At 36.1% G+C, this 15,692-nt stretch overlaps 1 protein-coding gene across 1 annotated transcript in view; it reads left to right on the top strand.

Annotated features, from left to right (window-relative positions):
• The window catches only part of VPS13B (vacuolar protein sorting 13 homolog B), an 809,204-nt gene that overhangs the window by 287,126 nt on the left and 506,386 nt on the right, over positions 1 to 15,692 (top strand). The window contains exon 18 of the mRNA XM_004697697.2: positions 11,385 to 11,494. Within this exon, the coding sequence (XP_004697754.1) occupies positions 11,385 to 11,494 (110 nt within the window). The remainder of the gene's footprint in view (positions 1 to 11,384; positions 11,495 to 15,692) is intronic.

The following is a 15,692-nucleotide window of genomic DNA, read 5'->3' as shown; positions in this document are numbered from 1 at the left end:
AATGATGATGGCAACAAATGTACAAATGTGCTTGATACAATGGATGTATGTATGGATTGTGATGAGTTGTACAAGCCCCCAATAAAATGATTAAGAAGAAAAAAAAAGAACCCTGGTGTGGTACTGGGTTGTGATGTGCTGCTAACAGTAAGTTCAGCAGTTCTAAATTGCCAGCACCTTGCTACGGGAGAAAGATGAGGCTTTCTGTTCATATAAAGATTTACAGTCTTGGAATATGCAGGGGTAATTCTACTCTGTTCTAGAAGGTTGCCATGTGTCATAATCAACTTGATGGTAGGGAGTGAGAAGTCTTAATCATGGAGGATAAAACCTTATGCTGTGTATTTTTCATTCTAGTATTCTCATTTGATACTCTATTCTATACTTTCTACTCTCTGCTGAAATTTACCTTCATTTCATCCATGCCAGCTACTTTTTCCCTACTTTTTTTTGGTGTATTCATCTGAGTTGATTTAATGTTCTTTTTTGATAATCCAAATATTTGTGCTGTCTCAGAGACTGGTGCTATTGACTCATTTCTGTTTTAACAATGTGTGAGTTCCTGATTTTTGGTATGTTTCATAATTATTGAATGTCAAACATTATGTATACAAGGAATAGTAGATCCTGTAGTGCTTATGGCCACACAGTAGGCTTTTTGTTTTTGTCATGGCATACGTTTGGGGAAGTCAACATATTCTACTTTATAGTTGAGTTATGTCTATCTTTGGCTTTTTTTTCCCCCTTTACATACAAGAGCCTTCAAAAAGTTTGTGGAAAATTTAAAACTTTTGGCAACCCTTCAGTTTACTGCAGGCTTCATACTTTTTCAGTTTACTTCATACTTCATACTTTTTCGAGGGCAACATCAGAACCTCTCCTTGGGCAGAGTTGGGATATTTTCTCTCATTTCTATTCCCTTCTCTGACTGTAGCATCCTTGCGGACTGGGCCTATGGTGGCCAGCGGGATCTTTCTTGCTCTTCTTTTCTCCCCGGCAGGACCTAATGCTCCTGCCTGGTGCTCATTGTAAGACCAGAATGCTGGTGAGATTTCTTCCCGTCTGCCTGCATTTTATGAAGACATCAGCAAGCTTGATGGTCCTTCACCTCAGTGGCATCTTCTCTCTTCTTTGGTCCTTCTATCCCTGTCATTCTTAGGAGCATTTGGTAGAGGCTCGTAGAAGAGATGACCGGGAGTTTAGACTGTGAGTTAGAATTGACTCAATGGCAATGGGTTGGGCTTGTGTTTGTGGTTCTCCGGGATTCTTACTGTCATACTGTCCTCCAGCTGGATTTTTAAAAGTTTCATATTTATTAAAAGTTTAGTTGCTTTCTTCTCAGCTTTTTTGTCTTCCCACTGCTCTGCCAAGAAAGAAAGTAGCTCTGCCTCTGAATTCCTTCTCTCTAGGAAGGGCCTTTACTTTTAGGATCCTTGCCACCTCATCTTTCTAGTGAATGTTGAATAGCTTTAATAACTTGTACGGGTTTGTCTTCAAATGGGATAGAGTTTGCTTGCATTTTATCTACCTCATAAAAGGAGAGTAATTGTGAATTATCAAAATGAAACAAAACTCATTTCCATTGGCCCAAGTTCAACTCCTATCAGAGCAGAACTATAACGTGGTTTCCAGAGCTGTTCATTTTTGGGAAACAGGCTCACGAATCTTTAGCTGTACTACCAGGTCTCCTGCTAATTGCCAATTAATTCACACACTAGTTAACTAATAATAATTGTTACTATTAATTAATATGAACTATCATACACACACTTACGATTTCTATGATTTGTTTGTAGAGAATATGACAGTATTTTTGAATTATGTTACCAGTGGTTAGCAGTTTCCTCTCTGTTCTGTTTCATTCTCTATTAATGTTCATCTCCTTTCTTCCTCACATTTTGATTTATTCTTTTTAACATATTGGTTCTTCTTCCCTCTTGCCACCATTTAATGACATTTTTGTTGTTAGGTGCCAGTAAGTAGGTTCTGACCCATAGCAACCCTATTCACAACAGAGCGAAACCGTGCACGTTCCTGTGCCATCCTTAGCGTTGTTCCTGTGCCTGAGCCCTTTGCCTCAGTCACTGCCTCAATCCATCTTGTTGATGGCTGTTCTCTTTTTCACTGTCTCTCCACTTTACCAAGCATGGTGTCATTCTTCAGGGACTGGTCTCTCCTAACTATAGGCCCAACATATTTAAGAAGAAGTCTTGTGATCCTTGCCTCTAAGGAGCGCTCTGTCAGTACTTCTTCCAAGACAAGTTCCACCTTTTCTGCATGTATCATAATGTTACCTATTCGTCCAGTTGTGAGGATTTGGGTCATCCTTAAATTGAGTTGTAATGCATACAGAAGGCTGCAGTCCTTGATCTTCATCAGCAAGTGCTTAGTCCCCCCAGCTTTCTGCAACAAGGTTGTGTCATCTGCATATTGCAGGTTTTTAATAAGACTTCCTCCAGTCCTGATGCCACATTTTTCTTAATAATCCAGCTTCTCTGATTATTTTGTTCAACATACATAATGAACAAGTGTTATAAGAGGATACAGCCCTGACACACCCGTTTCCTGATTGCAAGCAATGCAGTGTCCCCTTGTTCTGTCTGCGCACTGCCTCTTGATCCGTGTAAAAATTCTAAATGAGCACAATGACGTGTTCTGGAGTGCCTATTCTCAAGGTTGTCCACAATTATTCTGGTACACAGAGTCAGATGCCTCTGCATAGTCAATGAGATACAAGTAAGCATCTTTCCAATATTCTCTGCTTTCAGCTAATATCCATCTTTAATGACATTGGAATATAAAAATTGGGATTTGTTTCTTTTTTGTTTTATTTCAAGGCAAGTGAGTGTCTTGAATTGTTATAGTAGTTAAAAATTTCACTCTGATATTATTTTGTTTCCTTAATAGTCATGTTTATTCAAGGTTATTGATATTGGACTAAAAAGTAAGTAACAATTGATTTAAGGGTTGTACAAATCTAAAGAGTTTTTACTGTTTTGTAGCTGCTTAATGGAAAATTTGTGAGATTTAGACACTTTCATTTAGGTATTAAGTATGATGTCTGTATTCTTTGGTAAAATTTAACAATAATGCTGCCAGGTGTTCTCTGACTCATAAAGCCCCATGTACAACAAAAGAAAATACTGCCAGGTCCTGCACTATTTCCACAATTGTTAAGTTTGAGCTCATTGTTGCCGCCACTGTGTCAATCCATCTCATTAAGCATCTTCCTCTCTTTCATCAGTAAATGCTTCATGTCCTCATGGCTTTCAGTCTAGATATGCCATCAGTGTGTGGTTGTTAATAAGCTTTCCTTTAACTCTGATGCCATATTCTTCCTCTGTAGAGTAGTTTCTTAGATATTTGCTTAGTATACAGATTGAATAAACAAGATAAAAGGTTACAATTGATGTACATCTTTCCTGATTTCAAACCATTCATTATCCACTTGTTCTATCAAGTACTACCCTTTTGTTCTATATAAATATTCTGCCTGAGCACAATCAAATGTTCTAGAATTCACATTCCAGTGTTATTCATAGTTTCCTAAAATGCACACAGGCAAGTCTCACAGTCATAAGTAAATATGACTTATGAAAAAAAAATACAAAACATAAGTAAATATCTTTCTGCTGTTCCCTGCTTTCAGCCAAGATCTTTCCAACAACAGCAATGATACTTACTGCCCTTGTTCCCCCTCTCTTCTGAATCTAACTTGGATTTCTGGCGGCGGCTTGTCAGTATACTGCTTGTAGCTGTTTTAGAAAGTATCTTCAGCATAATTTTACTTGCATGTGATATGACTGCTGATGTTTGATGATTTCTGTATTTTGGCAGATCACCTTTCTTTGGAATGGACACAAATACAGGTCTGTTCGCCAAACTGTTGGCCAGTTTATCTTCTAAATTTCTTGGAATAAACAAGTAAAACCATCCACTGCTACTGTACCAGTTTGTTAAAACATTTCAATCGGCATTCCACCACTTCATAGAATCTTGTTTTTTGCCAATGCCTTCAGTGCAGCTTGGACATCTTTTTTCAGTAAAACTGGTTCTTAATCTAGTGTTTCCTCTTGGAAATGATAGAATGACGACCCATTCTTTTTGGTACAGTGACACTGTATTCCTTCCATCTTCTTTGGATGCTTCTTGCATCATTCATTATGTTGCCTAATACCATTTGTGTCTATGTTTATGACAAGTATCAAGAATCTTTTCTGTCTTCTTCTTTGTACTTTTCTTTCTCTGCTGTCTTTTAAAATACTTTTAGCTTTCTTCATGTCTTTCCTGGCTAAATAATGTGATTGACTCAAAAAATGGTCAATACCAGTTCCTTTCATCTCACTAATGCTTAGAATATTGATCTTAAGTGTTATATTTAATTTTTGAGGACTCCCAATTTTCGTAGGTTCTTATTTTGTGCATTCCATGTTCTTAATTATTTTTAAAACGTTTTATTGGGAGCTCTTACAGATATTATAACAATCCATAATTCAATTGCTCAAGCATAATTGTACAATTGCTGTCACCATAATTTTCAAAACATTTTCTTTCTTCTTGAACTCTTTGATATCAGCTCCCTTTACCCCCTCCCTGCGCCCCCCTACCCCCCTTGAACCCTTATTATTATATTACATATATGTATTATTATTATATATCCAATGTGTCTGTTCACCTACAATTCTGTTGTTCTTTCCCCTTGAGTGGGGTTATACAGTCATTGCTATCAGCTCCCCCCTTTCCCATACCCTCATGGAATCATTACTGTTTCTGAAGGTTTTATCTATTTTGGATTTCATGTATCAGACTATCTTAATTATACAAATGAGCATAAGCAGGTCTAACAAGATTATTGAGGTCAGACTGTTAATCAAACTTTCTATGTAGAGGTTCTGAAAAGATTGGGTAATGTGTGACAAAAGTCCTGATTTATGGCGGACGGGGGACTGTTTTTCCATCACGACTGCACCTGCTCACATAGCCATCTCAGTGCACCAGTTTTTAGCAAAAAATAGCATCCCCCTCTTGCCCCTTACTCGCCTGACCTCCCTCCAAGCAACTTCTTTTTGTTTCTATGAATGAAGAGGGACATAAAAGGACAGTGATTTGACATAGAAGAGGTGAAGGAAAAGTGAAGGAGGGAGTACCAGCAATCCAAACAGATGATTTTGAAAAATATTTCCAAGAATGGAATAAAAGATTTGACAAATAAATGTAATGGAGAGTGCTTTAAAGATGATAAGGTTGTTTTGTTTAAAAAAATGAGACTACATGGCTTTGAAAAAAAATTCGGGGTTCTTTTTTTTTGTATCCTCTTCTTATCGATATGAGTTTTTGTGTATTTCATGTGTATGTGTGTATTAAAGTACAAAGGAGGCATAGTATGGAGATACAGGTATCCAAACAACTCACAACATTGGTTTACTGGGTTAAAAAGACCATAGGCTTGTGGCATAAATTAGTGAGTTGGCATTAACAAACTACATAAAGTTAATGTTCTATACCCTAGTTTAGTGAATAGTGACTGACGTCTGAAAAGCTTACAAGTTGTCATGTAATAACTATTGTTGTTTTACTCACCTGAAGTAAAATAAAATGAAGGAAACCAAATAAAGAAGAAACCATCCACATGATTAGTATCCTACAAGAACCCTGACTTCTTCTATTCTGAGACCAGAAAAATTACATGGTGCCCAGCCACCACTGCCAACTATTCTGACTGTAGACATAATAGAAGGTCCTGTATAGTATGAGAAAACAATGTGGAACAAACTCAAATTTCCTGAAAACACCCAGACTTACTGGAATGATAGAGACGAGAGAAACACCTCAGACTGTTACCCTATGATACCTTGTGAATTTAGTACTGAAGCTACTGTCAGAGACCATCTTGCAGCCAAATACTCTATTGGCTTAAAACAAACAGTATTATTGCCTTTGAGTAATGTGTTCCTTAAGCATCCAATTTACATGAGACCACTGGTCAACATTTTCCTAGAAGTAAAATGAGAAGGGAAGCTAGATCAATGGAAACCAAACAAATAGAATGTCAATAACCAGAATGCTGACACGTAAATAATGTCATGGAAAAAGTTTTATAAAAATTCTTAAACCTAATTAGCTGTGTAGACTTTGACTAAAACTAAACCACCATAAAATACATTTTTCCAAAAGATAAAATGCAAAGTATTTCCCCCCTTACATAACTTGGTATTTTAGAAGATGATCTCATTGAGTGCCGTATATATTCTGTAACTTACACAAAGCAGGTATATTTAGTCTCTAACCTCTGTTTCAGCTCTCATACTTCAGTATAGGGTGTAACTGGAAATGACAGTGGTGCCCTGAGTTAGCTAATTGGTGAAGTCTGAATGGAATGTGGATAAGTGAGCAATTTTGGCAGAAAAGTAAACCACACTTTTTCTTTAGTTGTCTCCCAGGCTAAGATTAAACAGAATAATATGTTGCCAAGTTTTAGTGATTTATGGGGTATCTGCTCTGAGTCAAGCCAGTATCATACTAATTGCCTCCACACTTATATGCCAGAACTTGTGTGCTCTTTTGAAAGACTATGTCTTGTAAATTAAGTACAGGATAAAAATATCCCTCTAAATTTAAGAGTACATTATCTTAGAACTATAATTTGAATAAAGTTGATGTTAAATTACCTTTTATTTTCTTTTATCACCTATTTAACATTCTTGATGTTCAAATCCTGCTGTAAGTCATGTGATAAGCCCCGTTTGACTAGAGAAACAATCTAGTACCACTCATAGATGTGTAAGAAAGAGTTTTATATGAAGAAGTAATTATGTATATACAAAGTATCCCTGCCCAGGCCCCACACCCCTCTTCAGATGCGCGCATGCACCCACATGCAGTGATGCTTCCTGCAGGAAGGTCACAGGCCCGGGGTGCAGATTCTTGTGAGTCCAAGGTCAGGGGAAACATGGCAAACCTGGAAGGTAAAGGAGGAGATAGGGTCCTAATGAGAAGGCCACGCCTCCCAGGGAACAGCATCAGGCTATGACCTGATTAACAAGTTTGACTCCACCCCTAGCCAGGCAGGTCTAGTTGACATAAAATAGTCAAGCTTCCACAAGTCAAGAAGAAAATTTTAAATTATGTAATTATATAGTTTATGTATCATAATATAGTTTCTATATGTTACTGTTGTATTTTTTAAAGAGTCTATTAACTATAATAAAACAAATTAATACTTTTAAGATTCGTTTTCCACACTAGTTTTCCTCTCTTTAGAGCAGTGGTTCTCAACCTTCTTAATGCCATGACCCTTTAAATACTGTTCCTCATGTAGTGGTGACCCCCGACCATAACATTATTTTCTTTGCTACTTCATAACTGTAATTTTGCTACTGTTATGAATTGTAGTATAAATATCTGATATGCAGGATGTATTTTCATTGTTACAAATTGAGCATAATTAAACATAATGAAAGCATAGTGATGAATCACAAAACAATATGTAATTATATATTGTGAGATGATTATGTGTTTTCCAATGGTCTTAGGTGACCCTTGTGAAAGGGTCATTAGACCTCCAAAGGGATCGTGACCCACAGGTTGAGAACCGCTCCTTTAGAGTCTTAATTACTCAAAGTCTGCTGATTATTTGAGGAAAACTTTTAAAGCAAACTTCCCAATATAGGGAATGTCTATAAATTTCTTATTTTACTTGTTTTGCTGTTGGCATACTGTTCTTTATAGATACACTACTTTGTTTGTAAGGAGCCCTGAGGGAGCTGTGGGACATGTGCTAGCCTGTAAGCTACAGGTTGTGGCTAAAACCCACCATCCTTTCCGTATGAGAAAGAGAAGATTGTTTATTCCCATAAAGGGTTATAGTCCCAGAAACCCTACATAGGGCTGCTTTGGTAGGGATTACTCAATTGAGTTTGTTTACATAGCTGATATTTAATTTTGATATTTTTCATATCAGTTAAAAATATTATGGCATATATGGCTTCTATGTAATATGCTAAAGAGTAGGGAGTACAAAACTTATCCTGATTGATTTTTTAATAGATTTAATTTCTTTTTTAAGAAAATCATTTTATTGGGGGAGATTTAATTTCTTTTAAAAAATCTTTTAAATTAAAATTCTGGGACATATAGAAGTATGTGTGTAATAGTTATATAAACTTTTAAGTATAATCGTATACTGCTTAGCAGTGACTGTGTTCTAAGAAATTGGCTATTGATATATTTGTGCTCTTTTATTTTGTTATTTGATCTGTCTTTTCATTTTGATTAATTTTCTGGGTGTTTCCTTTGATTTAGTATTATACAGCTTGTATATTTAGTGTAGGTTTATTTTTCATGATTGAGCTTGAGATTCTTGAATTTTATATTTGCTATCTTTTACATATTTTATAAACTTTTCAGTTGCTATCACTTTAGGAACATTTCCTCTTCTCCATTACTTAGTGCTCTCTTTGAAATTTCAATCAGAAGTATGTTAATTCTTTATATCTGTTAACCTCATTTGAATATTTTTTTATTTCTGTTTTTATCTGTGCTGCATTCTAAATGATCTCATTGTGTTTCATCCATTTCTCCAGTCCTCTCTTTAGCTACATCTAATATACTGTTTAACCTACCTAATGAGTTTTTAATTATAGCAGTTATATTTATCATTTCTGTAATTTGCATTTGTTTAAAATATGTTTTTCTGTATGCTTTTCCATGATTTTCTTTTAATCATTTTGCCTCCATCGTCTGCTTATTAGTATTCTATGTATAGCTGTTTTATGTTCTACATATTAATATTTCTAGTGTGTGCATTGCAAAAGTCATATTTTTTTGTTTTGTTTTATTTTTGTTATATCCCAACTTGCTTTCTGATGTTTTATTGTGGGAAGCATAAATGGATCTGAATTTACAAATATTATGTGACAATCAATTGGGGATATTTTCCAAGGAGAAAGTATTTTTCAGATTTTCTTAAGTGGTAGAGGGTTTTGTTTCAACTGTCCAAGTTTTAGGGTTTCGTTAGTACTTGACCTCAGGACAACTACGTATATTAATTTTCTTATCTTCTCTTTCCCACAAGCAACTAGCTGTAAATCTTTCATTTAGGTCCTTTGTTCCATATGTTTAAACAAGACTTTTATAGTTTAACATTATTTTGTTGTTTAGCCCCCATATTTTTAAACAGCCTGACTCTTGTTGCTCTTTCTTGAGTGGCTACTTTAGGATGATGTTGATTGACTTTTTACTGTGGGAAATTATGACTTGCTTATTTTCACATGCTTCATGCCCCGCCCCCCGCCACCGATTCTTCTCAGATATCCATTCTTCCAATATTGTGATTTCATAAATCTAATATCATTTGTACCATAAGTAAACACTGTTTCCAGCACAGTTGAGTGCTATGATTGCTTGTCTTCTTTAACAAGTGTCTTACTATGTAATGTCCCTTGCACTCATAATGACTTACTGTGAGTGTCCTGGCGTTCCTGTCACTACTCATTAGTGTGAGTTTCTTTGTTTACTGGATCCTCCGTTTCCTTTCTCATTATATCCTTTGGGTGGCACACATTCTTTCGTATGGAAAAATATATGTAAGAGAGAGATTATGAATATGTGAAAATGACCTTATGATTCCTACATTTGATTAAATAGGTTCTGTGGGTATACAATTTAGTGTAGATTGGGAATAATTTGCAGTTAGAATTTCAAAGACTGTGTACCATTTTCTTTTAGCTTTTAGTATTGTTGTTTTAAAAGTCCAAAGCCACTGTAATTACTGATCCTTTTTAAAAAAAATCATTTTATTGGAGGCTCTTGCAGCTCTTACAATAATCCGTACATCAATTGTATCAAGCACATTTGTACATATATTGCCATCATCATTTTCAAAACATTTTCTTTCTACTTGAGCCCTTGGTATCAACTCCTCTTTTTCCTCTCACCCCTCTACCTCATGAACCCCTGATAAATTATAAATTGTTATTGTTGTACTGATCATTTAATCTAAGTCCTTTCCTCCTGATCTCTGGGATCTTGTTGATCCTCAGTGTTCTGAAATTTCAAAATGATTTGGCTTCCTTTCAGCCGCTCTCCTGCTCTGTGCTGAATTTCTCACGGGCACTTTCATTCGCACAGCAACGGCGTTCTTCTCTTCTGGGACATGTCTTGAATAAACCATTGTTGACTTTGTCTTCTCCGTTTCCTTCTTTCCTTCATAAATTCTGTTGTTAGATAGGTAACCTCCGGGGCTGTTTTTATAGTGTGTATTTTCCTTATTTGCTGTCATTTATTTTCTCTGAAATTCTCAACTATTTTTCAACCTCTTGAAGATTTTCAAATCTACTTCATTTTGAATTTGCAGTAACTTCTTTTGTTGTTTCTTTCTCTTATACCCGAGAGCAGTGTTTCTCAAAATGGCTGATCCCACCCTCTTGGGTTACTGCTACAAACCAGAAGAACAGCAAGAGCAGTTTACACTTTGCCCTGGATTATGGGCTATAGTACAAAAGGATTGTCTTTTTATAGAAGATCATTTTATTGGGGGCTCTTGCAGCTCTTATAATAATCCATACATCAATTGTATCAAGCATATTTGTGTATATATTGCCATCATTATTTTCTAAACATTTATTGTCTGTTTGAGCCCTTGGTATCAGCTCCTCATACCCCCCCACCATCCCTCCTTTCCACACTCGTGCCCCCTTGATAAATTATAAATTATTACTATTTTTGTGTCTTACACCGACCGTTGTCTCCCTTTCCCCACGTTTCTGTTGTTTGTCCCCATGGGGGTGGCAGTGTGTGGAGTACGAAAGGTTTTAATTGCCTGAGAAGTTCTCAGTAATTTTTTTTCCCCTGAAAAGGGTATGGTAGGCCAGATAAGTTTGGAAACCTATGCCCGAGAGCAGTGTTCTCAACCTTCCTAATCCCATGACCCTTTCATACAGTTCCTCGTGTGGTGGTGACCCCGGCCATAACATTATTTTCATTGGAACTTCATAGCTGTAATTTTGCTACTGTTATAAATAGGGCGATCCACAGGTTGAGAACTGCTGCCCCAGAGCATATTCTTTTTCTGTTTCATAGCTTTTTCTTTAAAAAATTCATCAATCTTCTTTCTGTTTTTCCCTCCAAGTTGAATCCTTTAGTGGTGACTCCTGTCTTTAACACTAGAAGCTCTACTTGGTTATGTCATGTGTTACTTTTGAAAAACTTGACAGTTATTTTCTTCAGTGGTTGTGACATTTTATATTCCTATCAGCAAATCATTAGGCTTAATTTTTTCCCATCAGTACCAGTTGTTTTTCTCTTATCATAGCTATTTATGACATGAAGTAGTATTAACTTTGCTTTGTCACAAGGAATTACAATGTAAAAATCTTGTTTTCTAGGTGCTGTGCTTCTTTGTTGTGTACAAGGATTGTCTGTGAATATTGACCCAATCTTGTATACATGGCTTATCTATCTGCCTCAGAAACGAACGAGTAGACATATACAACAGGTGAGAGATTTTAATAATTTATTCAAATAGTGGATTCATACTTTATCTCAGTTCATTATTTGATTTGCATATCTTTTATGTTGTTTTCCTTTTTAGCTGTTTTATTGGCACATAATTTTTATAGCATACACTTCAGTAGTTCGATCATTCAGTCGTATCAAGGAGAATTGTACAATTATTTCCATATCAATTTTAGAGCATCTACACTCCCTACCCCACCGTGGTTAAATTGTCTTTAAAGATAGTTGTGCAATCACAATCAGTTCTAGTGCTCCTGTTTTTCTTTTTTCTATATGTACTTGATTTTCTGCCTCTTATTCCCATTTTCCCCCACATACCATACACTTTTAAGCTATTCTCTTTTATTTCTGTGCAAGAAATTGGGGTCCAGGATATAATTTTATTGACTCATGAAGAGAGTTTAATAAAATTACTTGGGAATCAGATAGATTAGAATGAGAGTAACTGCCACGAAGTTGATTCCGACCCACAGTGACTGTAGGTAGGGTAGGCCAGTACGAATAGGTTTCCAAGGTGGGAGCTTTTTAAAAAAATAATTTTATTGGGGGATCATACAACTCTTATCACAATCCATACATCCATCCGTTCAGTTAAGCACATTTGTACATTTGTTGCTATCATCATTCTCAAAACATTTGTTTTCTACTTGAGCCCTTGGTATCAGCTCCTCATTTTTCCCCTCGTTCCCTCCCTCACGAACCCTTGATAATTTATAAATTATGATTATTTTTCCATGTCTTACACTGTCCGACGTCTCCCTTCACCCACTTTTCTGTTGTCCGTCCTCCAGGGAGATGGTTATATGTATCAGTTTCCCTTTTCTCTCCCACGTTCCCCTTACCCTTCTGGTACCAATACTCTCCTTATTGGTCCTGAGGGGTTTTTCTGCCCTGGGTTCCCTGTGTTTCCAGCTCTTGTCTGTACCAGTGCACATGCTCTGGTCTAGCCGGATTTGTAAGGTAGAATTGGGATCATAATAGTGGCGGGGAGAAAGCATTAAAGAACTAGAGGAAAGTTGTGTGTTTCATCGTTGCTACACTGCACCCTGACTGGCTCGTCTTCTCCCTGCGACCCTTCTGTAAGGGGATGTCCAGTTGCCTACAGATGGGCTTTGAGTCCTTACTGTGCATTCCCCCTCATTCACAATGATAGGATTTTTTGTTCTTTGATGCCTGATACCTGATCACATCTACGAGGCTGTAGCTTGTTATGTAGTAGAAAGCCCCCATTTCCTCCCACTTAGAGAGAGTGGGTAGTCCGATTTACTGGCCTGCTTTCCTTCATATTGCAGTGTCCGTGAACGTTAACTTTGCGCTTTATTAGCCCTACTTTTGTTCTTCTTCTTTAGCTGTTTATCAAACATGCATTAAATGTCAGTCCTGGGATATGCGAGTGGTTGGGGAAAAGGATTGGGATACTTGTTCCTTTAGAAAAGTATGAATTACAAATTAAGAAGTAGTTAATAATAGTTTATAGGATGTTTAAATATAATTCTTGGTGTTGAGAGACTTAATTGAATTCTGACGGATCTTATTATATTCATTTTAGAGGAATAGTATATTGCTTATTGAAATTTACTTATATTTAAACTCATACCACTGGTAAATAGCTGAACTACAAATGTTTGAGACCAAATTTATTTTATATTGAATTACATTTTTCCATTGACTTTTCATATTTTAAAATAGTTCTGTAAATTTTTCCTGAAGGAACTCAAAGCTAGTTGACAGAAAAACTAGACAGTTTCATAATTAAATAAGAATGAAGCTGAAACAATGTTTATTAGAGAATTTATTACTGTTCTACAATTTTGTTATTGTTCACTTTCTCCTAATTTCATTTGAAACCTCCTTTATCCTGCTATCTGTTTCACCCTGCCAACAAATAGTTACAGCATTCTAGGCATTGCATTGGACACTGGGACCAGAGAAAGTCACGCTTAACCCTTCCTTCTATGAGTATGTAGTCTACTTGAGAATGCTATGGAATAGAGTATTGTTTATTAAATGTGTCTAGGATTATGAGCAAGCAAAAAAATGAAGTAATTCTCACATACAGGAGAGAGTGTGAGAAGAAAGGACTGACATTGAGCTGAGCATCCTAATGGCAAGCCACGTAGGGAAGATTGCTCTAAACTGAATGTGTAAACAAGAGCAAAGGAGATTTGGTAAGAAAGGGATCATCAATGCTTCCAAGATTGGAGTCATTGTTTTTAAAGAGACTGATAGTCTATCCTTGAAATATGTCCAAGACATCCTGAGTTTGAGACTTTATCTTGAAAGGTTAAGAGGAATTATATAAAACTGATATAAAGATATCTGGATTTTTAGAAAGTTTACTCTAAGAAAATATGTTAGAGAGGATGAATGACAGAGGAACTAAGCACAGTGACCATTTGAGGAAAAATCTAGTTCTAATTGTTGCTTAGCAATTTTATAGGCTATGTACTACAGATCTTCCTGAAGACCAAATAGAATTTTCATCCAGCTTACCAAAATAAGTGTATAATAATTGTGTATAGCAGGAATTTGATTTTTTAAAATTGTGGCAAGAAACATATGTAGTGAAAAATTTGCCATCCTAACACTTTTACATTTATTATCAATGATACTTCATCATGCTATATAACTGTCACTACTATCCTTTTCCAAATTATTTCATCACCAGTAATAGAAACTTTGAATACTGAGCAGTGACTGCCTGTCCCCTTCCCTGCTACTAATACAACGACCTGCGATCCTAACTTTTCAGAGTTATAGTTTTGGAGTAAATATATTCGTCAGTATTTTTTGTGTCCTTCAAGTATTTTCTAAGACTATATTTTTAGAAGTGTAATAACATTTTAAGCCCTTTGTCATGTTGAAAATTTAGTTCCAGAATTGGTGTACAATGTAAGTTTTCATTAACAATTTATAACATGATTTTTATTATCTATAGAAACAGTAGAAAATATACTTAAAAATGTCTGTAGTACGCAATTTTAGTTTTAAAGAATGCTACTGTGTAGTATCGAACGAATAGTATAGTTGAATCCTGATGTCATCATCACTCAGCTTTCAAAGATATGAGCTTTCAAGTTATAAACAATCATAATTGTCACTTTGAAAATCCATTCAATGAAAAATGCTAGTATGCAACATTGATGCGAAATAGTGAATCAACTTTTATGTTATTGTAATGTGTCAAAATTGCTAAAGCTGAAAATTATTAAGTTTGATATTGAGCATACTCTCAAACCTAAAATCCAAATTCACTGCCATCGAGTTTGTGCCACACTGTAGGGACCCCACATGACAGGACAGATCGGCCCCTGTGAGTTTCTGTGACTGCAACTCTTTACAGGAGTGGAAAGCCCAGTTATTTTTCCATGAAGGGGCTGGTGGTTTTGAAATGCTGACCTTACAGTTAGCAGCCCAATACATAACAACCAGGGCTTCTGTTAAAAATCATTAGGTGGGGCCTGTAAGTAGGTAGGAGCAATGGGTTGGTGGTAGAGGATTTCAGCATCGGCTATAATATTTAATTTCTCCCCTTTAATAAAGAGAAGTAAATACAATTAAAACATTAACAGCTGTTAGTTATTTGTTATAGTCACATTATAGGTGTTGTTTTATTCTTTGTCATTCACTGTAATTTTATGGAATGAAGAGCTTAAGTTTATTTATATTGTTACCAAGGGCATTGATGGGCAAGGATAGGATAGATCTGGGGTTTGGAGTATAACTGGAAAGAATGAAAACAGCAGTATGAGGTTGACAAAAAGAAGTCCTGTTACTATTGAATCTTTTACTAGGTTGACCATATTTTCAGAAAAGAGGATAGAATCACTTATCCAGTATCACTGCCTAAGTACATAGTATCACTTACTCCTTTTTTTAAATTGTTTTATTAGGGGCTCATATAACTATTATCACAATCCATACATACATCAGTTGTGTAAAGCACATTTGTACCTTCATTGCCCTCATCATTCTCAAAACATTCGCTCTCCACTTAAGCCCCTGGCATCAGGTCCTCTTTTTATCCCCTCCCTCCCCGCAGCCCCCTCCCTCATGAGCCCTTGATAATTTATTATTTTGTCATATCTTGTCCTGTCTGACGTCTCCCTTCACCCACTTTTCTGTTGTCCGTCCCCCAGGGAGGAGGTCACATGTAGATCCTTGTAATCGGTTCCCTC

Source organism: Echinops telfairi, unplaced genomic scaffold (assembly GCF_000313985.2).
Source record: "Echinops telfairi isolate 266 unplaced genomic scaffold, ASM31398v2 ScPeMD7_1;HRSCAF=3_0, whole genome shotgun sequence".
Classification (NCBI taxonomy): domain Eukaryota; kingdom Metazoa; phylum Chordata; class Mammalia; order Afrosoricida; family Tenrecidae; genus Echinops; species Echinops telfairi.
This window is presented reverse-complemented; position numbering and strand designations above follow the sequence as displayed.